The sequence below is a fragment of the Cavia porcellus genome, unplaced genomic scaffold (genome assembly GCF_034190915.1).
Source record: "Cavia porcellus strain 051 isolate PalLab524CR breed Dunkin Hartley unplaced genomic scaffold, mCavPor4.1 scaffold_9, whole genome shotgun sequence".
Lineage (NCBI taxonomy): Eukaryota > Metazoa > Chordata > Mammalia > Rodentia > Caviidae > Cavia > Cavia porcellus.
The window spans coordinates 25229080-25252654 of NW_026947492.1; the positions used below are offsets into that span (position 1 = coordinate 25229080).

Here is a 23575-nt window from a genome sequence, read left to right on the forward strand (position 1 = left end):
AAAGTCACTTTTCCACACAGCAGCCTTTGCAGCTGCATGTGGTATTTCTGGATTGCTGTAGAAGGCATGCACCATGTCTGCCTACGTGCATGAGTCTATTCACAGGGCAGGAAGTTACACACTGAGGACTCAGAATGTTCCATTCTTCCACAAACAGATCTTCCCAGCACTGCACTGGGAGTCACTTCTCCCACACCTTAGTAGCCAACTTTAATGTATTTTGATTTTTTTTATGTATTTTGATTTTCCTCAATGTGTATAACCTCCATCAATCCTTTCTGGGCTTAGTGCAATGAAGACATAGTGAAGCCTAGCTCATCTAATAAATCAACAACCAACCCTTATTTAAAACAGGGAAGCAAAATAAGAAGCAAACAAAAATGGAAAGAAATCAAAGTTAGAGCCAGTAAAAATCAAACTGTTATATGAAATCAGTCTTTCATTCCCTTAAAAAACACCTCCTCCCCAAATCACCATATTTTGCTCCCTGATTAGAAAAACAATGTTTCTCCAGTAGGTGAGCTAATACACCCTGAGCCTCATGAGAATCAGTGGCTTTACACATGTGTCTATTTGCTGTGCTTAATCTGGGAAGGCTGTTTTTTATGGCATCTGAGGCTCAGACAGTGTAGATATCCTGGAAATAAGAGCCCTAGGCAAGGAGCACCTAGGAAAGATGCCAGGTCTGCCTCACCTGCATGGTCACGTTAGCTATTATGCTCCTAGGCCAACAATCTATCTCCGTGGAGATGCTTTGTTCCTAAAATGTGTTTTGTCACTAGCATTGCCTTATCTGTGTTTTCCTGTCTGCTGGGTCTCAGACAGTGAGGACCAAGGTGGACAGTGGGAAGAGGTTGGGTACTTGGTCACCTGGGTCCAAGCTTTCCCTTCACTGCAGCAGCAGCCTTTTCACTGGGGAGGGAACTTCTGTCTTCACTGAAAATCAGGAAATATGATTCTATTTATAGCATTGTCATTTTTCGAAGATAATCTCCAGATGTTGCATGGTAATCTTTTCTGTGCCTCAGTCTCCCATCCAAAGGACGGTCACAATAATAAGCATGGTTGAATAAATAGCTTATGAGATTATGAAATAAAATGCAAATATGTATTGGAAATAGAAATACAATTTAGAGATATATATGTGTTGGTGCTGTGGATTTGTCCATAAATGATGGTCCCAGACCACCCTTTGCCATGGACCTCAGTACGCACCTACTGGATTTCCCTGCTGTTTGTCCCTGACAGGACCCTTATCTGGAGCCCATGCCAGTGGGAACGACCTGAGAAGAGGAAAATGGACCCCAATTCTTAGGGAAAGTAAGGACAGACTATACAGGTGGGTGGCTCAGAACACTCAGAAATGATTCAGGCAACTGTCTCCTTGCTGGGCATAAATCAAGTACATTAGCTTTCCAGGCTGCCAATTCAACAGCTTTTATAAGCACTTAATTCACTCAGAAATTAAAAATATATACATGCTCCTGTAGAAATTACCATTATTCTTCAGTATGACACATGATTTGATTTTAAGCCTTTCTATGTCTCTTCCATATCCTACTGTGGGTTGGAACCAGTCGAATGCCTGAGACGAATGGCTCTTGCTGTCTGGGCTGGCCAGCTCCCCCACACACTCCACCAATACGCCCCTCAAAGGGCCCCTGCCCCCCACCCCATGACAGGAGGCCTCCCACTACCTGCAGGGGGCAGCACAGGGAAAAGGTAGGCGAAGGAGAAGAGTATTATGCCAAGCCCTCCAATGCTTAGAGCTCTTGTCTCCTTTCTGGGAAAGCTACAGTCAGAATCACTCAAACCATCTCAGCCTTCATTGGCGGCTCAGCCTGCCTCCCAGTTCTCTGATGTTGTCATTTCTTGCCTTGTCTCCTTCTTCTACCTGTCTACCTGCTGTCGGGGCCTTGGGGCTCTCCTTGTCTCATCATGGTGCCCTCTTTGTGACCCATGCATTGTAAAGAAACTGAGTGCCCTTCAGCTCACACTAAGTGGCAGACAGCTGTGTTCAACGGAGACATAGAACTTCCAGTTACAACAAATACAACTTTAGATAAATAAACAAGCCAGAATGGATTTAGTGGGAGAGGGTAGGGAGATGAAGTTGTCAAAATTGACCATTCAATCAGATTTTGAACTGAGGCACCAAGACACATTCTGGAATAAAAGAAACCACACTGGACTCAGAGCCCTATGAGTTTATCCCATTCCCAGTTCTGCATGTGATCCTAAGTATGCGATTGGCCTTTCCTGCAGACCGCTTCTGAGTGGAAAATGAAAGTAGGGATGCTGACAGATGGGTTTCCAAACTCTGCTGATATCAGAACTTTCTTCCAAAATTCACCTGGCAGAGTGCAGCATGTTTTTAGATGACATGAGGATAGTATGAGGCTGAAATATGGAGAAATAGATGAATCTTTCCGTTAGACTATTGCTTCCCCATAAAGTTTACAAAGCACATACATATGAACAAGAGGAGAAATAGCCCAGAGCAGAGAAGTGACTCTTAATTGGCAAATAGGCTTTGCTCTCAGGACAAAAATAAGTCCTGGTATAAGGGAGTGAGTCTTCTTTAGGCTTTCTAAGAATTTCTTCTCCTTGCTTTGAGGGTACACTTGATGCTATCTCCCCAGCATACTATGCTATGATTTGCTGCCAGGTGGGCACAAGACTACAATGTAGAGCTTGGCAGGATCCAAGGGAGCATGAGTTGCTCACATATGTGACCTGCTAAGAGCTCAGGAATCAATGGAGCTAAAGCTTTTTTGCAAAATCTACAAAGACTAAGAGAAGCATGTCTGTTCAAGTACAGACAGCCAGAGAAGGCTTCTCCAGAGACTGGCATGCATGACTCTTTTTTGACTTCAGAAACATCAGGTTCGATTGCTTTAATTTTGTTGCTCATAATCATTAGCAGAGATGCTTCTTGGATTCAGTGCAAACCTCTTCAGTACTCTCCACTTCAGGTCCAACCTCCATGAATTGTTAGTACTGTTGAGCACACAGACTAAGATTCACAGAGGGTGAATCCTGCTTATTCTCATTGGTTTTGTGTCACTCCAACCCTTTGTATGCTGTTCCCCTAACTATGAATAAGCTCTTCCTTTTTGGCTCTGACACTGGTCAAAGTCAATGTGGGGATGTTAAAATCAATGCACAGATGCTATGATCTTTTCTCTCTGAGTCCCAGTTTCACTTCAAATGCAGTCAAGTGTTGGGGGGGGGGGAAGCAGGATCTTGGATGTTGAGGAGGCCTAATTACCACCTGGCCAACCATGAGTATCAGTTAATCTTTTCACTTGCAAAATATAGGTAGTGGTGTGTACCTTTCAGGGAGAGATGAGGGATATACGCAGGATGCACCCAGGAGCTGTTCATTAAATAGGTGGGGCTGAGGGTGCACCTCAGTGATGCAGGAATCACAGCTTGTGTGAGGCACTGAGCTCAGCAGCATGGACTTTTTAATATGCATATTTAATATGTAGATTTTAACAATCATAACTAATTGTGTGTGATAACAGCCTCCTACATACAAGGCTTCCCCACCCACCACATCTCATTATTGTGAGGAGGGAAAGCTACATTACTGTCCATGACATTCTATATCCTACGAGCTTCATATAGCATCTATACATTTGAGGCTGGGAATTTAGTTCAGCGGCATAAGAGCCTGCCTTGCAAGCAGGCAGTGGTGAGTTTGATTCCTGGTACCGATAAAAAGGAAAACGACAAAAAAAAAAAAAAAAAATACATTTGCAATATTAGAGAAACTCATGTGGGGAGATCAAGAAAGCAAGAAATTGGCACCCATTCACCTCTACCTGGGGCCTTTGCACTTGGACCCTGTCAGCCACAAGGGACAGAGACGAAACTGAAGCTCAGTGAGCACATGGGATAACCAGCCAGGAATTGTGAGTGCTGCATCGGGCTTCAGGAACAGCTTGCCTGTTTCCAATGATATCTTCTCCTCTTGGTCCTATGTTTCTTTTCATCAGCTTCCTTTTCTTGCAGACATTCCCGCTCTGTTAGGAAGGTTCCCCATGTAGCCATGGTGCTCCTGTCCTGAAAGTGTCTGGAAAGCTCTCAGAGAAGAAATGGCCCAGCCAGAGCCCTGTGCCCACTTCCACAGCAGAAGTTTGGGAGCACCCATCAAGATGTACAGCACAGCCAGCTCCCAGTCTCGCACTGCACTCTTGACTTATCGGTAGCAAGCCATGAGGCAGCGAGTGGGCTGTGAAGTCCTCATGGAACCTTAACTCATCAGCACACCCATCTGCTCTTTTGAGCGAACCCACAGAAAGAAGAGGAACTGACACGTGTGTGTGCCAGTCATTGTACTAGGATGCTACGAGCCTCTGCCACAGCTGTGGGGTCATGAAGCAGATACCATGACTTCCACAAGATGGAAGATGAAATGAGAACTTTCTGTATCAGCAGACAGAAGAGCCTAAGTGGAATTTAACTCAGTGCAGGAATTCTGATCTTTCCATCACACTGCGTACACTGCCTCCATTTGAGCACTAATGAAAACTTGTAGAAGGCCAGAAAACTGTGTCTATCACTCATTATGAATCTGAGGCTTAGTCCACTGAATCCTTAATTTCTGTGTTCAGTTACACATTCTGTTCCATGAAAATTTAAGTAAATTATCCATAAACCAGGAAATCTATTGCTCAAGCTCAAATTCTCAGGCTGGACCTATGCGATTCAGATACAATTGGTGCCAAGACCCATGCTATTCACATCAAAAGTAATCACTCAAGGGAGTCACATCTGAGATGACCACGGTGGCCACCCCTTCCCAGGGAGAGGCCCTCCAAAGGCAGGGGACCGCCTTCCTCCTGCCCTCGCCTTGCCCTCCCTGAAATGGCATCACAAGGAAACACTGAACCCCGCTCAGCCCCACACACGCAGAGGGCAGGCCACCTTGCCGCTTCCCCAAAGCAGGGCTGGTCTGAGCATCTGGGCATGTGAGATCACCAACTGCACGGAGCCTTGGCAGAGGCAAGCCACAGCAGGCGGACGGCAGAGCGGAGCAGCAGCTTTTGTTAAGTCTTGAACATTATTTCGGCACTGCTCTTTAGATTTAAGCTCCCGCAGTTCTTTCCATAATAGCTGAGAGAAATAAAAACACTGCCTCCACTCTCCTCCCTGCCGCCCTTGCATGCACCACACACACCTACCTCCTCCTCCCCCGGTGGCGGCATTCTGAATGCCTGTCCTCCAGCCTGGCCACCACAAGTTTAGGATTGTTCATCCCTTCTCCTGGGGCTGGAGGGCTGCTGTCAGAGTTCAGCTGGGATTTGGACAGCAGGCCAGCCAGGTCCCTTGGTGACTTTCCTAGACTTATTGTCTGCACTTGGGGAAGGTGACAGGTGTGCATGGGGGCAGTTTGCAGAGAATCAATCCCTATTTGTACCAGCTCATCGCACACTGGGCAGAATCTTCAGCTCCCTGATGATGAAAGGTTTATGAAATGCAATCCTGACTGCCCTCTCTTCAGAAGTTAAAGACCTCCTTTGTTTCCCTTCCTTACTTCTTATGCCCCTTCCTTCTTCTTTATCTGCAAAAAGCAGAATCATTTCTGTATTGAAGTTCTGTTAACTTCAAGGAGTGTGGATGGCAGAGACTACCATTTTGTGTAGAAATTTGTGGCCCCTTTCCTGATATTAACTTTGCCTTAGGACATTTATCCTTCTCTGAACAATAGCTGACCCTAGAACTGGCAAATAAATGGTGCACAGCATGAGTATGGCTGCCCCCAGGGGCAGTGTGGTGCTGTACACCTGATGAGGAGGAACATTTGAGGACTCCAACTCAGAAGAAGGAGCTGTGATTGTTGAGTAGGGCACTGCTATTTCAGTGTCCTTTCGAATCACAAATTCCTCCAATCAGAGTCTCATCACTCATTGCCTACCAGTAGTCAGAGAACTCCCTATGACTGTAGACACAGGCCGCCCCGAGATGGCACAGGCTACCCCGAGAGATAAGCACTTATGTAGAGCTGCTGTAGCAATGGGCATTTATGGCTCCAGGCCTCATAGATCCTGAGACTTAAAGAGAAAATGCGAAGAAAGAAAGCTGCCTCCATCCATGTGACCCATTTCACTCAGTGGGGAATGGGTCTAGTTGAGCAAAATTCTGCATGGATAGTGAAGAGTCTGCCTTGCAATCTGTAATTACAGCATTGAGCTTTGAATGATCCAACAGGGCCCTTCTGATGGCACTGAGCTAAGCCCCTGAGGGAGGAAAAGAAACAATGCCTCCTCCCACCGGAAGTTAACTGGATGCTTTTGCAAAACTCGAAGGCCACTGGGAAATTGTACTCAAAGTGGTAAATTCAACCATTGAAAGAGACACAAGTCTCTGGATAGTTCAGTGGTTAGCAGCACTCAAAGCCTGAATTAGACTTGGTTCTGCAGTCCCTGAGGCCTCAATGAATGTGCAAGAAGCACTTGGAGGCTGAGCTGTGTGAGAGGCTCCGTTACCAAGCCCAGTTCACTTCTCCCAGTGACATAGGGGCCACATCAGTCTCAAGTTGATTCCAATAAAAAAAAGGAAAATTAAGGGGTGACTGTGATCTATGGCTATGGGTGCATGGGTTCATGGGTGACGGCTGGAGGGAAGGAGGTAACTCCCCTGAAGTCCCACAGGCGCTAATGGACAGATGCTGAGATCTAAACCTTGGCACAGGCAGCTTCAGTCCCTGAGCTTAGTCAAAAGTTACACAGAAAAAATAAAGTTATGTGGAGGACAGTGAAGGCCACTACATTGCCTTTGGGCAGAAAGTAACTCTGAAGCATCAGACCTTACTTAATTTTGTTAAATTTCATTGAAATATAGCACAGTAGAATGGAAAATCTCAGACAGATCTTTAGGACCCAGATTTATCATGGTATTTCCATTTGCAGCCTTTTTGGGTAAACCTTCTTCCTGCAGTACTCTTCTCTGTGCTTTAGACCTAGTAGCTCTCCCTCTGTCATGAGGCAGGTCATGACTTCCATCAGCGCCACATGACTCTAGAAAACTGTCATAAGAAAACAGCAATCTATCACGAGCTGCTGGATAAAATTCATTATATATACCAATAATTTGCAAGCCAATCACATAATAGCAAAAGCACTATATAGGTTTTCCTTCATTTTTATATCAGCATATGTGCTATTTTACAATGCATAATATTTTGTAATCTCATATCAATAAATTAGCAAAAAGATTATATGTAAGAATGATCTGACAGCCATTTGGGTCTCTTACAGTCTTTAGCATAGGATATTCTATTTGGGGTTGATTTGAGAGATAAATGCTTAGAGTCAAATCCTAACTCCTTGCCTTAAGAGTTCTCTAGCTGTGGACAACATTGTTTCTGAGCCTTAAGGTCCTCATCTAATAAACCGACATGAAAATAGCACTGCTATATAGGTTGTGAGGATTTGATGATAAACATGCACACAAACACTGTGGATCATGCCTGGGACATAACCAATGCTCAAGAAATAGTGGCTAAGATGATTAATTCCTGAAGATTGTTACACATACAGTTCTGGGATTAATGAGAATTGCTAACTAAATGGGCCAAAGATAGTTTACAGTGGGGACATCTGCAAATATTAGTGTCTCTGGCTCTGCAGGTTGGGACTGAAGACTGTCCACAACCTGTGGACGTCATTGTCATTCCGGAGAGAACAGCAGTGTGGCGAAGGAAGCCACTCTTCTGTCCACACTGCTCTGTTATCACCTGCTGTCACGGTTGCCCACAGCCTTTAATTACACATCACTATGCCGAGCACTCACAAAAGACTCCTATAGATAAGATTTGTGTTCACTCGGAGCTCACCGTATCCAGGAGATTCTGATGGACATGTGAATTAGGACTTAATGGCAGAAGAAAAGAAACGCCAGGTATATAAAACACCTTTCAAAATGGAAGAAGCCTGAGGAATTGTTCCTGTCTCAGACTTTGTAGACAAGGGATCAAGGTAGACAGAGGGAAAGTGGCCCTCAGCTGGCGTGGCACTGGGATGTGGATCCAAGCCGGAACCCCGGGTCCTTCCGGTTAGGGTTGCCGAGTCAGACACCTCTGGGGGGAAGCTGCCCACATTGACACTGAACAGACTGGGAAGACATATGTCCTGATAGACATATGGAAGTGGGCCTGATGCTTCCCTGCCACCTTCGTGACCGTGAATATTAACACTCCAGTGCTTTGGTTCTACTCAGTCTGAGACCATGTATTAAAATTTACATGGGAACCATAAGGAAGTACCTGTGAAGTCTGGAACAATATTTCAAATATGCATTTTGAAGACTATTGTGACAGGAATTTGCCCTGATCTGCGAGGGAAAGCTTTGTGAGGAAATAAGTTTTCCAGTATTTTTATTTATTTCATACAACTTGCTGCCCATAAGAGAAAGCCAAAATTGAGGATCATCACAAATTCCTCAGATCTTACAACCAGATCTCCACCACAACTGTCGAGTCCTTACTCTTACCTGTTGCCGAGGAGGTCAGTGTGTAAAACCTCGAGAATATCTAATCACTATACACGTAGTCTACAGGCAGAAAGTCCCTCATTTGTCTACCTTAACTCTGTCCTGCTGTAGTTGAAATCATTTGTGCTTGCAATATGCTTTTCAGAGACTCTAGGTTAAGGAATGAACTCACCTCTCTCTTTGGGGAAGGTTTTCCGTATTCAGTGTTAGACTTGCTCCTCGAATCCCGCACGCTTTATCGCTTTTCGTGGCGTCACACAACTGACTTCAAGAAACAAAGTGAAGGAAAAATAGGAGTGAAATAGGTATTCTGAGACAGGAGTGAGGGAGAAAGGAAACATGAAATTATTTGATATTAAGTGGAAGTGTAGATGAGAGGAAGAGAAAGAGCCCTGTCCCTGAATGATATTTCCATCAGAGAGAAAAATAGGAGGCAATGAATGGGATTTGACTCTCATCCTTACAAGTTTAACTGAGCACGAAAACGTTCCTTTAAAATTTCCTGTAAGCAGTCGCTGGCTATGGGGTTTTATTCAGTGTAAAAGGAAACTGAGTTCAAGAGGCCAGGGGACGCCTCAGGGGAGAGGGATTTTCTGATGCTCTGGGAGCCTGAGACTGTCAGCTTAAAAAATGCAAGTAATATAGGAGGGGCAAAGTGGAATTTATCATGCTATCTCTCCAGGCTCCTGTCTCTTTAATCAGCTAGCCTGATTTGCCCAGTAAATGATTCCTGTGTGTGTGTGTGTGTGTGTGTGTGTGTGTGTGTCTGTGCGCGCGCGCACCCCGCACGCGTGTGTTGTAGCTCTGTCAATCCTTGAATTAGAACCAATGATTGCAGCTTGTAGGAGGGCTGTCCAGGGCCAGCTTGTACAACGTGCCTCTGTACCAGAGTATGAGCGGAGATAATTACGGGGAAGTCACACTCTCTCACACCCTCGGCTTCCTTGTGTCCTTCAGCCAAACAGTGGATTTAAACCACATTGTACCAGCTTGAGAGCAGCACCATCTATCAGGAAAAAAGAAAAGAGAGGAAGAGGAGAGAGAGAAAGGAAAAAAAAATTGAACCTGACAAAACAGAAGAAAAAGAAGAAGAAAAAACATCATGAAAACCATTCAGGCAAAAATGCACAGTTCTGTCTCTTGGGCAGTCTTCACGGGGCTGGCTGCTCTGTGTCTCTTCCAAGGTAAGAACCTTGCTGTTGATTTGCCTGCGGTGGATGGGAACGGTACCCAGAGCTTTTTATGATTCACAGCCTCCTGAGCCGGCTCTGCTGCGCCGTTTGCAGGTGGAAGAGAGAGCGCTTACCCAGCATGGCTGGGACTTCATTCTCCCGACCAGGCTGTAGGAATAGCGATTTGGTTCTGGCTGCTCCCAGAACAGGGGGTGTCTATGCATAAGGAAAACCAGTCTGCTGCTCTGGTCAGGTCTCCTGTTCCGTGCTGGGGCTGCCTGGCTTGCTGCACATTCTTGCACACATACACATCAGAGCACGCGTGCAAGCCAGGGAAAATCACAGATGGGGAGGGCGGCGCGGTTGCTAATGTGTTGCTTATGAGACTGGGAAGAAATTACAGAAGGAAACTTTAAATATCGGCCGGTGAACTTGCAAAGCTTCCAAAAGCATCAAAGCAGAGAATGCAGGCTGGGAATTACCAGGCGCCGCCGCCGGTAAGGTGCTGGTCAGCGGTCTTGCTTCAAGGGATGAATCAAATCTGCGGCAGTGCTGAACAACCGAGTTAGTTCCGAATGCACTGGGGGTGGGGGCTGGGCGGAGGTGGGAGCTGCGGGTAAGAAAGATAAAAGGCAGCGGGAGCAAAGGCTCCAAATTCAGGAACGCTGCTCTAAGTTGAAAGGAGAGAGGCTGGCCGGAAGAGCCGAATGCTAATTGCTGTTTGTTTATTGGGCTGGGAGCCCCGGCAGGGTTGAGGTTCAGGCCGAGCTGGAGCTCGCTGTCCAGCCAGGGGCGTTCTGGTGCCTGCTGCACTGGGTCCGGGTCCATTCTGCTCTGCCTCGCCTTGAGTCTGTTTGCTGCACTGTGTGGCCCCCGCCCCTTCCTGGCACTCGCGTTCCTTAGGGTAGCGGAATTAGACGTTGACCTGCTCCTTTCCATGCACCAGATCTTCTGGGGCTCTGTTTGCTTGTTTCCTGTCACAGAGCCTGAACTCACGGTGAGGCAGGCAGAGAAACTTTCCCTGGGAGGTCCAGCGGGGCTCTCTAGCAGGCGCCAGCCACAGCGAGGCAGCAGCGGGAGGGAGGCTGTTTCCTATGCAGGTGCATGCCCAGGGGAGAGTTCTCTGTCAGGTGAGAAAGGACAGGCAGGTGTGCCTGTGCCTCCTCCTCTCCCACTGCCACATGGGTCTTTTGGGGTCTCGGTCTGCTCTTGCTGACCACTTCCGAGGTGAGGCTGTGAGAGCTGCCACTATGCCTAGCAGACCCAGAGAATGTGGCCAGAAGGGACCAGCCTAGGAAGAATCAAACGTTCTGCACCCTTGGCTGGTGCTCAGGAAGGAAGGAGGGTGTACCCCAGGGAGTCGCGTGGGAAAACAAGGGGCCTGGAGGGTGATCTTGCAGGGATATCCATGACGTCGCCGGGTGTGCCCACCAAGGAGTGTGGGTTTCCACACTCTGCTCTCCCCTGGGGCACTGGTGGGCGTGAGAGTGAAGGAGCCAACTTCCAGGCATCCTCGCCTGACCCCTCTTACATAACGGGGGAAGCAGGAGCTTGCGCTGTGCGCTGTGTGGCCCTGGGTGAGCAGGGACTGGCGCGCTGGGCTCAGGACCCCTCCCCAAGACTCACAGTTGGGAAACTGCATTGGAGACCAGAAACCTTCAGGAGAGCATCTCACATCCTAACAACAGAAATGAAAACTCCCTGGCCCAGGTGCACCGAGGGAGGAGTCAGAGGAAGGCCAAGGACCAGTCCAGAGCCCTGAGTAGTTTCCATCAGTCCTGAGAACCACATCTCCTGTCCTCGAACCTCAGCCTGGACACGGTGGCCCCAGTGCCTCCATCCACAGCTCCGATGGTTGCAGTCCAGGAGCCCCAGGGCCATGCTGAATTTACATATAAATTAGCATGTGTGATTTTTTTTTTCCCTCAGAAATAAATGCAGGGAAGCATAATCTTTGCTCATACTTTGAAGCATCCTGGAATATATGAGTAGAAATTGGTGGTGCAGTTTTCCCTGGGGTGACATCTAGTTTAGTGTGGTCTTCTTCCTATCTTGGGGTTAGGGTAGTGGTAAAGGATGGTCATATTCTACCAAATCCTGAATTTTGTAAGGGGAGCATTGCTTTTATTTGGGCCAGCCATTTCCAGTCAGCTGTGACTATACCGCAATGTGTCATAATAGATCAAGATTGCCCAATTTTAAGGCACAATGACCCGCCAAAGACCCCTTTAACACACCACTCAGACCCAGCAAAGGTGCTGTCTGTTTTTTCTCTCAGGGGAAAGCAGCAGCATCTGCCAGCTCTCTCTTATCAAACTTGCAGAATTACCAAGGCAGCCCAAGTCTTGCTGCCATAACCCACCCTATTTCATGGACCCAGTGGGACTAGTTAGAATGCAGCGCACACTGGAATGCAATTTTTTCTTCTCCTCTGTTTTTGTTTTAAGCTGGCTCTTTCCGGGGCTGCTGGTCTCTAGGTTTTCTGCCTTCTGAAAGGTGTGTGATGTTAGTGGCATGTTATTGATCCTTCCCAGGTCTGCTCTTCCTATCCCAAACCCACAGGCAACTGAGATCAGACTTAGGATGGGGGGATTTTGGAGGGACTCGGTGCTGATTAGTGTGGATGTTGTCAAGAGGGGGTGATTAGCTCCCCAGGGCTCTGGGCCTCAGATTCAAGGGCTGATTAACTCGAGACCCTTCTTTCCTGGGAGTGGAGTGAGAAGCTGGATGGGGGACTGTCCTTCCAGCATACCACCCACCTTCTGTTCTGCCCCCAGAGAGGTTCTGGAGGGAAGGGCTAACTGTGCTGCAGAATTTCTCTTTTGAGAAACCCAGAAACCATGCCTCCTGCCTCCTTGGAAAGATTATTGTTCTCTTCAACACCTTCCTACTAGCTACGCCAGATTCCTTTCATACTTTTCTAATTTTCAGTCCCTCCTGATCCTAGGTCAACTTAGCTGCTGGCCAGAGACAGACTGGGGAGAGAAGGGAGAGTTCTCACTCACTCTCCTTAGCTCAGTGCCAAGGCCATGGGCACCCTTCATTGCAGCAGATGAGCCAAGTTCCTGCCACTCATGTAGGTACCCACAGAACCCCAAAGGGGACAGTGCTTCTGAGACATGAGGCAGACAGGTCAGATCACATATAATCCACTTGCTGGTGATGTAGGATCATAATTTTGGGGTGATGAGACCCTGGACCTGATATAGGCATTGCAAATACTTGAAAGTAGAACCAGAAAGAAGAACAAGGGGCTTACAAAGTGGCACCTGGCTGTCACGCTGGGAGCTGCCAGCTTGGAGTTAGTTATAGTTTAGGTATCCATCACACTCCCCATGTAGCACCTCTCCCTGCTTCCTGCTGGAAGTGACCTTAGAGCACGCTGGTCCTTGAGAGTGTGGCCAGCATACCAGCAGGTCTTACTGCATGAGGACCAGTCTTGGAATTGCAGCTTTAGTTACTAGGTGCACAGCCTGGTCCCAGGACTGATTGTTTTGTTTGTTTGGGGTTGTTGTTCTTTTAAAGTCAAATATAAGTGTGACAAGCCCTTTTCACCAGTTGTGACATATGGCTCCTGACTTCTTTTCTTTCTTGATAGGCTTCATCTACAGCATTCCTTAAGGAGTCCTGCACAGGGACATTGAATGTCCCTCTCGCTTCCCGGAGGGAGGTGCTTCTACTCTGGAATGCTTTCTAGCAGTTCCCAGGGGACCTCTTCTCTGCATGTGTGTGGCCTGGCAGAGCCCATCAGGGCCACTGCTGCTTCTGATTCCATGTCACGGATGCCCAAACAAGCCAGCAGTTTATTCTTGGGATGAAGTGAAAGCACAGCATCCCAAAGGGGTGGCAGAATTTTTAGTAGATATGTGAGATATGATTGCGCACTATGAGAAATGTGCCCTGGGAAGATTTACCATTCTGTCTCTGTCCACTCATGGTGAAGGCGCAATCTGGGTAGGACCAGCAGGTGTGGCATTTGGCTCATTTCCAACTTGTACTTTGTTTTGGTGTGGAACTCGTGGTCTGTCTCTGCCCACAAATGGACTACAAAGGGAGAAAGTGAGATTGATTTGTATGTAACCTGAGCCAAGGTGCTATGGGTACCTATCCAGCCTCTGGGTGCCAAACCAGTGCTAGGCCTCTAAGCACCGCTCAGGAGGTACGTGTGTACACCTGAACTCTGAGTTTTCCCTGTTGTCTACAGGGAGAAATCTGTCCCTCTGTGAGCTTGTCGCCCTACCTGGCCGCCAGGCAGAGAGCAGTGACTCCCCTGGGTGTTGTAAGGACTCATTAATGCTTCTGACACTGCAAACATGTGGTGCTAAGTGGAGTTCCATGCTGAGACAGTTGTGTTTATGCAGCCTACTTCCTTTCTGCTCTATTGGCTCGTTACATGTTTGCTTTATGTCTATAGTCATTTGAAATTCAATAAAAACAAATTAAACATACAAAGTGAAAACATGCAAACATAAGGTAGTCCATGGTGCTCGGATTGGGCAGAGCGTCTTCCACATGGCTCTCCCCGGGGTCCTCTGCCCTGGAGGTAGAGGCTCCTTGCCACTGCAGAAGGCAAGGCAGAGAGGAAGGGAGTGCTTCGGGGGACATTGGCAGGAAGCTGTTCCCTATCCTCATGTACAAGGAGGCTTCCCATGGGGGTGGAGGCCTGCAGGGCACGTGGCAGGGAAGGAGCCCCTTGGGGAAGGATGAGAGCTTGTAGTAGGAGTGTCTGGGAAGGGAAAAAGCAACCCTAATCTGGATTAGCAAAGGGTGGGAAAAACAAAAGCTTTGGCTCTGACTTTGTGAGCAGCCCCCGAGAGCTTTATATTTTCTTATGTGTGCATGTGTGCATGTTCATTTATTTAAAAGTGGTCTTCTTTGCCTACATGTAAGGATATATGGGTTCACCCACTTTCATTCCCTTTCTAACCCTCTCTCTTTTTCTCTCCCTCTCTGCCTTCTTAGTTCTTTCCATCTCTCTTCTGGTCTTTTCCTTTTCCTTTCTTCTTTCTGTGTTCCTTGCTCTTCTATGGGAAAAATAATTGATCAGTTGACAGATCTAGGTCAGGCTGGCAGAGGTGCTCCGCTTCCTGTGGCTCGCCTGGAAGGAGAGGAGTCTGTCTGCCCAGTACACAGGGGCCCAGGGAGCACGCAGGAAGGGGGAGGAGGCTCCATGGACTCTGGGTGAGCGTGACATCCCCAGTGAGCATGTCTGAGATCCTATTGATTAGAGATATTCACCCATTTGGTCTGCCTGACCCTCTAATTTTCCATATCCAGTTTATCTTTGTCTCTTTTTTGCCTTAAAAAATTTCCTAGCTTCTGTACCTTGCTTATTCCAATTTTTCTTACGCTTTTTTCTCCTTGTTTCCCTTTTTCTGTCCTCTTCACCTTTCAAAATCATGACAGGAGCTCCCAGAGTCCCCCTTCCATGTAAGTCACACTAAAGAAATGACCTTTTGTTTATTTTCAAGAGGAAAAACAGAAATGACCAGATGAGCTCTGCAAGTCATTTACAAACTGCAAAGCAGACCAACAAAGGCTCACATTTTCATGGCCCAGCAGAGAGTATTCCAAGAGAGACTGTCAGGCGAAGCAATCAGATATTGGAAAACACATTCTTTAGTTCCGTTACTGAGGACATCTTGGGTTTCTAAATTTGATTTTTTTAAAGCTTCTGTGAAAGTATTGGTCTTTGCAGTAATAAAAATCCTGATGGAAAGCCTGGCTGGTTTGGGCTTTGCTTTTTATTCAGATTCACTCTCTAGATGTCTCCTTTGCTTGTCTTGAATGTGTCACCAAACTAACCCCAATCCAAAGTTCTGTCTAGTTGCCGACTTGCCGCTTGTTCAGCCACCAGCAAATGTTTATTGAGGGTCTGCTATGTTCTTTGCATCATTAGAAGCATTGAGAATGTGACAGTGAACAAAAAAACAACTCAAGAACAAGACCAAAGCCCTAGTGCAATCTCCCAGGTTTGGGTGGCTTGAAGGACTAATAGGAACCACAACATCTGGCACAAAGACTGAAGACGCAGCCTCTGGTCGCTTGTCAAATGAGGGTGATGGCAAGAAAGTAGCCCTGGCCCTTGTATGAGGCAAAGAACACCAGGGCAGACTGCACATGCCTTGGCCTTGTGTTGTGCTACATCAGAGGCGGGGCCTTTACTCCTCTGGATCACACCTCACCACTGTGGTGTTCCTGGGAGCCTCTCACGGGCCTTAACACACACACAGAGTAGAAAGCTAGTGAGAGCTGATTGGTCTCTTTACAATGGCCCTGAGTGATAAGTCGGTTGATTGGTTCATCTTCAACACCACTGCTGTCTAGCCTGAGCTCTCCACCACCTTTTTACCTGCCTTCTGTATACCACAAGTGGGCTGAGGAAGACAAGGGGCAAATTTGCACACTTACTTCCTCTTTGAGAATGCTTGTACTTGCTACCTACCCATAATAACTTAATTTGGGCTTCTTAGAATAATACAAATATGTAATTAACTGAGGCAATTTAACTGTTCTCCTCTGGTGCTATCCAGTGTTCGGGGTATCACTGCATAGAGTTGCTTTTCTATACATCCGTCTTCTTTTAATCCACTAGGCTGTGTTTTCAGTGGTGCATGTCCAGAGGAAATGAAGCTTCTATTTAATTCACCTTGGGCATGACAGGTGCAAACCAGGGGCTTTAGAAAGTTGCCTTCTGCCTGTGTTTCCATCTTCCATCATGGTGGTCATAGTTATTCTCAAGTTTTTTAAGATACAAGAACAGGTAATTACATTTTCTATGGATCCATGCTTCTTACAAGCCAAGCAGCCTAGACCAAGTCTACCTCTCCTGGCCTCATCTCAGAAGTCAGAAAGGAACTCAGCAGAGGAGGGTAATCTGTGTTAATTATCAGTGTTCTCCATTCTGCACTGGTGGTTTATAACCTTGCTGTGCTTTATAAACATACCAGGGTCCACACCCTGTCACAGACCAGTAAAATCAAAGTCTTTGTGATGAGTCTCTACCGAGATATTTTAAAAAGGTCTCTCCAGAGTTTCTAATCTGAGCCTCTAAATCCACCTGAAAAGGTGCTGTACCCTGCAAGAGGACACATCCTCTTTGTGAGCCTCAGTTTTGCCACTCTAACATAAAGCAGTTGGGCTGAAAGATTTTGAGGTTTTGTTCCAAGTTCAACATTTGGCAGTTCTGCAAATAGTCTTTTTGAGTATAGTTATTGATAGGTAGTGGTGCTAGAAGAAAATACTCAGAACTAGTTTCTTCCTGCAAGAAGCTAGGAATATAAATGCAGTCACAGACGGATGAACAGAGTTAGAACTTGCACGCAAGCACTGCACATTTTATCGTACACCCAATATCGCCTGTCCATATATACATGTGTTTCTTTATTGTAGGAAGAAAGGATCCTAGGCTGGAAAGTATTACCTAATCTTAGCATTTTAGGCACAGAGAATAAAGCCTGATGGTGTCTCTTAATCTATCTCTAAGGCTTCCTGCAAGAGAAATTCAGGAGGCTTTTGAGTGAAGGTCAAGACCGAATGTGTTTAAGCTGGAATTGCCATGCTACACCATGGGGAAACTTAGAACAGACCCCACGCTCAAGGCTGAGGTTATTGTGTTCTTCCTTCCTATCAGCTCCCCAAGTCTCCCCTGGAATCAGTCCACAGCTGCATTTCCTTCCCTGTTGCTCTTCTCCTGACCAGCAAATGCTTACCCAGAGCCTCTGTACAACCGTGCAACTTCCTGGGTGTGGAGGAGGTGATTCTGGCTCCGCTTTCTCAGCCAGGTCAGCTCCTGCAGTGCATATAGGACTGAAAACTTGTTTGTTTTCTGATGGAGTCAGCAGATCTGAAAGGCACATGGGGCACAGAGCTACCATGCAGTTATCTGCCAAGTGTGGTCACTGGGTAACCCACACAACCATCTGGCTCCCCCAAGCATTCACCCTGCTGTGTCAGACAACCCTGGAACTCCAGCCAGTTAGGCCCAGAAGGACTTCTGGGATGATTTATTTTGACCTTGCACTTTCAGCGCTGATCCCTCCACAATGCAGCTGCTGTGGTTTCCTGGCTTGTCTCCGACAGTGAGGGAATTGCCTCTGATAGTTTCAGGAAGGCAGAAAAATAGGGAAAGAGAGAGGATATGAAGCAGGAGAATAGGGTTCTGCCATCTCATAGCTTGCATCTGAAGAGCCTTTTTGATGTAATACTCAGGGCCAGACCTGCTGGATCCAAACTTTGCCTTGGCCACTTCTTAGTTTGAGACCTATGGCGACTAAATCAACCTCTGGGTGACTCAATTTCCTCTTCGATAAAATGGAGATGATCATAGGACTTACCTTGGAAGGACATTATAAAGATCAATACATTACTGCAGATAAAGTGGTTAGACAACGCCTGGCCCAGAGTAAATCCCAATAACAATTATCTAGTAGTATTATGTCTGCCACTGAGTCTATTACTCACAGAATTGATCTAATTTTTCTGTAATCTATTTTTGAAATATTTGAAAACATGATTCCCTTTCCATGTCCTCCACATCTGTCCATTAAGTTACACATTTCAAGGTTTTCTCCATAATGATACACAGAAATGGTGTCATTGCTCCTTTCTAAAGCTATACTGGTCATTCTGAATTATTTTATAGCATTCTTAACCTAAGGTGTTCTCAGTAGCCCAGCGTATCACAGTTTGACCTCTCCTAATTCCAAATCCATGCATAGTGAGGCTCAACTCCTGGACGACATGGGAATCTGAAGGGCCTGGCCTCAGTTTCCTCTCTCTCCTAATCCTTTGTGCTATCTGCACCATGGGCTCCCTGGGCTTCTCTGTGGGGCCCTCCTTTGAGCACATGTGCAAACTGTTCCACTACTTATGATTCAGGCCCCACCTGCTCTGTTTCCCTCGAAAATGCTTGTTATCATTAAAGGGAAAACTGCAGGAACCCCCCTTCCTTCCTTTACCCCCCATTGCCCTCGTGCTTACCTTCCCTCTGGGCGTCCACAGCTGCTGGGTAGTTAATCACACACAGGTCCGTCTGCCTCCTCAGAGGGCGAGGGGAACAGGGTTGCACACTTAGCACAGCAGCTGGGACACAGGTGACTGTCAGGTGTTTATGGTCAAAGGGAAAGTATTAGTAATCTTTCCTTGCTACAGTCAACAATAAGCTATATTTATAACCAACTAGATACAGTGGATATCTTTATGAAATTCAAAAACTTACACTGAGGTTACCTAACAGCTGAAATAAGAGCTGGCTAGGTCAGCTCTGTGGGCGAGGGTGTGGCTACCTGAACATCTGCGTGAGTGATGGAATGAGAGAGAGAGAGACAAGGGGACAAGGGAAGTCCACATCCTGGGAAAGAGGGAAGTGTCTGGATTTAGAAACCATTTCCCTTAGACTAATTGTTTCTTTTCTGCACCTTTATACCTACTCTTTCTCTGTCTTCCACAAAGTTTTCCACCAGAGCATCTGACTGACTAAGCAGCCATAATGAACTTGGTCCAGATGTGAGAAATGTTGACTGACGGCTGGTCCTCAGTGACATCAGGGTTGGGGGATCCATTTTGTTAATTCTGAAAAGAATTATGAATTAACTAAAATATTTTTCTTCCTTTTCCCTGAAAGTTTTTAATGGAAGGGTCTGAATAGCTATTTTTCATTATATCTTCAAATCTTTAAAGCCCTCTTCATAATGAGCACAATTTAATCATCAAATCCAAAAGCTTTCTTCTGAGTTCTAGGGTTGTGGTCACTTCGGCATTTCATTCATCAGTTTCCTTCCCAGAGCAACAGTCCCACTGGAATGATGCTCAATGATTGCTATTTGGCTCTCAAGGGATAGTATTCAATGGCCAGACGCAAGTCTTGGTTCCCCCACCCTGGTGGAATTAGAATCACTTTTGGAGACTGGTATAAACACACCCAGGTGTAGGTGTCCACCTACATGCATCAGAGTCAAGCATGGCCATCTCTTTTGGAAAGAATGACGATTCCATTGTACAGGTACAGTCGAGAACGACTGACATGCCACCCTTGCTCATAATTGACAAATCAGTGAGAAAATCCTTTACTATCCTGGTGGGCATTCTGATGCCTCCTCAAGATCTATTGTATCCTTTCTCTTTATTAACAGTGCTCTTAAATTGCTGAAAGGTATCAATGTGCCCATTTCAAATATGCACATCCCAGGTTCCTACAGAGCTGGCTATGGGCACACAGTGCAGTTCACAAAAATGGAAGATAACACAGTATCACTGAGTGGTGGCTGGGGGTTTGTACCCTGATGATCCATGCTTTTTGTCCTGTGTGTTTCCTCTTTCTGACTGAGGGACTGGGACATTGTGTGGAGATCTAGGAGTCAACATGTAAGCGTACCTAATGGATGGCAAAGAGAGCAGCTTTTCAGTCAAACCATGTGAACTTCTATTTTGGTAAATCAAGAATAACTGAGTGTGAGCAAAGTCATATAGCTCACTGTAATGGAAGGAGCTCAGGTTCACGACAGTAAGAGGTACACCAGCTCTGGAGCGCATATGTGCACACTCACTATCGCTCATGAGAAATAAATCTGCACTTAACTTGATTTCCTTTACTTGCAGCTGGATGTAGTCCTAATGGGTTTATGTGGAGCAAAAACTTCCTCTTGGAAACTTCTGCCTTTTAGAGCTGTCGGGGTACAGTAATACCTGGTGATCCACTTCCTAAGAGAGGTGCCCCAGATTCTTCTTGCCTTGACATCTTGTGATTACAACATGGCCTGGTTTCCAGAACACTGATTATCTGGATCGTTATCTCTTGAATGTGTCCAGACTGATAATGATCAACCTAAAACTTATTACTGCAGCAGATGCTTCCTGATGTAATCTCATTCGTGAAAAGGAGAGTAGGATAATACCTAGAAAATGTTGGATTTATACTTATTCAGGTGCATTCAATTTTTTGGTTAGTTTCTTTTCTTTTCTTTAATTTTTTTAAGAGGCCTATCACATCATTGGTTTGGATTCAGGTTGTCCTCATCCCTCTCACAAAATAAGCTTCTGGGTTAGATCTCTCTGGTCCTTCCTTATACCTGATGTTATTTGAAATGGTATTGTAATTTGAGTCTATTGCTGAACTCCATTGAGACTGTTTCCAGATCTTGATGAGCTCTCACCATCAGCTCTGTGTCATCTCCAAATGATATCACTATGCCACCTCCACATCATTAAGGTACATGACTCAAAGGTGACATAGTATATCTGGGGATATGGCCGAGATCTCACTTATACTCTTATTTCATCAGTTCCAGCATCTTTTATTTAAACCCTACTGTGGGCAAGGCATGGGCATCAGGCAGACATAGTTCTTCCACTTAATGTAACAGATAGCTTAGGGTAAAAAGCAAGTCAGGTTTACTATGGCAGCATTTGAAAGATGTCTCAGGTCAGAGAAGTCTGAAAACGTGCTAAAACTGAGAGAGGTGAGCAGATTTAACAAGTCAGGAGGACAGATGTGTACTACAATCAGAAGAAACAGCATATGGCAAGGTATAATGGCAAAACATCATGACAGGAATTCAAGGTTTCAAAATCCAGTCTGCCAGATTGAGTGTTTTGGTGTGCTTTGGGGATAGGTGAGGGGAGGGGCAAAATTGTTAGAAAGATGAGGTATTGATAGAGAAGTAGGCAGAAGTCAGAATTTCAGTGGCTTTTACTGAAGACTGAGGGAGGAGGATGTGTAGATAAATGGGTAAACAAAATACACACAAGCACGCACACACGCACACACACACACACACACACACACATACACATTGGAGTATTACTTAACCTTAAAAGGGAAGGGAATTCTGACATATTCCACCATAAGAGTGAACTCAAAAGCATTATGCCAAGACAAATGGGCTGCACTTAATAGGGCAAACACAGTATGATTCAAGTCACATCTAGAATGTGCAAATTCCCAGAAATTTTACTGGGGTCTGGGAAGAGGAAGGGACTGGGAATGTATTATTTAATGAATGAATACTTTTCTTTTGGGGATGATGAAAAAGTTCTAGAAATGGATGCTGGCAATGACTACACAATATTTTAAATGTACTGCATGACATGGAATTGTACATTTGAACACTGTTAAAATGGTTAATCACATTCTACATATTTTACTACAATAATGACAAATGAAAATAAATAAGAGATACTAATTGTCCCTGGCTCAGTATAGACATAGGTAAATTTTCAAGTTTGGGGGCAGGAAAATGAAGAAGTCAATGCTTTGTAGGTTTTATTTTCTCTGCATGTAATGCAGACAAAACAGTACATTTTTTTTGTACCAGGCATCAAACTCAGGACCTTGCACTTGCCAAGCAGGTGCTGCTGAGCTAAACCCCTGGCCCAAGAAAACAGTATTTGTCTGCATGCACCTGTGTGTAAACCCATGTATCTGTCTGGATATGCACAGGCAGGTTTTGAAGGTGATATAGAAAGATCAAGATGCTTCTCATGTTGTGGAAGAGAGAGCTGACTCATGAACTAGGAGTCCATGCAGTGTTGATCATGTTCAGCTCCACCATTCTGATTTCTCTAGCTTTTGAAATATAGTATGACCTACTCCTGACATCTTCCTCGTCACAGTCCTGCCACTCAGGAGCTTGTTCCAAATGTGTTCAGAGTTCTTTGCCTGTTTGTTTCTTCCATTACCTCTAAGGAATCACACAAATGCATTCTTCCCTTTACAGTCTGCAGCGCATATCCATAGAGAATGTATTTCTTGATACTCATGTCAGTCATAATATCCTATCACCACCCTCTTCCTATTATGAATGCTAACTTTAGAAATTGAGCTTTTCCCCACGTGCCAGTTAATCCTCATTGTCAACCTGCCTAGAGGCAGTGAATCCTGGGACAGTGATGGGTCCAGTGCTGTACTCACAAGTGCGTTACTGCACTGTCATTCCCAGTTTGGTGCACTGTTGGGAGGTGTAGTCTGGGTGGAGGAGGTGAGTCTCTGGGGCTATCCCAGTGCTTTGCCTCTGTGCACTGTTACCCAGCTGCCATGGAAATGGCAGCTTAGCTGCTTGATGCCTCCCACTAGGACACCATGGTGCGAGCCGAGCAAGCACGAAAAACATGAACCACACAAATGGGTCTTCCTGTAAATTGTAGGTGCCAGGTATTTCATCCCAGCAACAGGAAAGCCAACCAATACATTCCCCAAACTTTTATTTTCTTCATCTGTAAAACAAGATATTTGTGCTTCCTTGGAATGCAGTGTTCACAGTGAACAGAAATAGGTTTGTGGACTCCAGGTATGTTGGAACACAAAAAGCCAGGAGGTTTCCTGAACAGGATAGGTGTGGGTGACCTCCCTGCCCATCATAGTCATCCTGAGTTTCCTCCTCCTTGGGATGGAGGCCTTCCCTTCCTTGCTGCAGATGCTGTCCTTGCTCTGTGTCCTGTGTTCTCTCCCTCACTCTGCATCAGCCCCTCTGACACTAACTGAAGCCTTGCCCAGCTTGGTGCCTTCCCAAAGGCTGCCATCTTTGGGGGAGCATTCTTTCTGCAGGAGTGACACATTTGAATGCTGGAGGTCCTGGAGTAAATAAGGACAAGAAAGGAATTTAAAAGACTAAGAACAAAAGTGTTTTTGAAATTTGCTCTAACCCACCATTTAAGCTGAGTGTTCATAGGTGAGGCTATTTCCAATCTTCTCTAGGGGTTTATGGAAAAGTCTACACTGCATATTGTTGTTAGATTGTGGATCTCCAAGTATGATCTGTGAAGCAGAAAGTGTGATATTGGACCCCAGGAAACTGTGTTCAAGCAGTGTTTTGGGTGGTTTACACACATTTTGAGATCCATGAAGCACAAATAGAGGAAGCCCTTATTGAATTGGGCACTGAGGGTTAAGGTAAAACAGAGAT

General features: G+C 45.8%; 1 protein-coding gene across 6 annotated transcripts in view; it reads left to right on the plus strand.

Annotated features, from left to right (window-relative positions):
• Positions 1 to 9308: 9308 nt before the first annotated feature.
• Positions 9309 to 23575, plus strand: part of Ntm (neurotrimin) — a 921649-nt gene continuing 907382 nt past the window's right edge. Inside the window, exon 1 of one of the 6 annotated variants that reach the window (XM_063256104.1) lies at positions 9309 to 9686. In XM_063256104.1, the coding sequence (XP_063112174.1) occupies positions 9605 to 9686 (82 nt within the window). In that variant the 5' untranslated portion in view covers positions 9309 to 9604. The remainder of the gene's footprint in view (positions 9687 to 23575) is intronic. The other 5 variants (XM_063256103.1, XM_063256105.1, XM_063256106.1 and 2 more) reach the window with 5 other exon arrangements.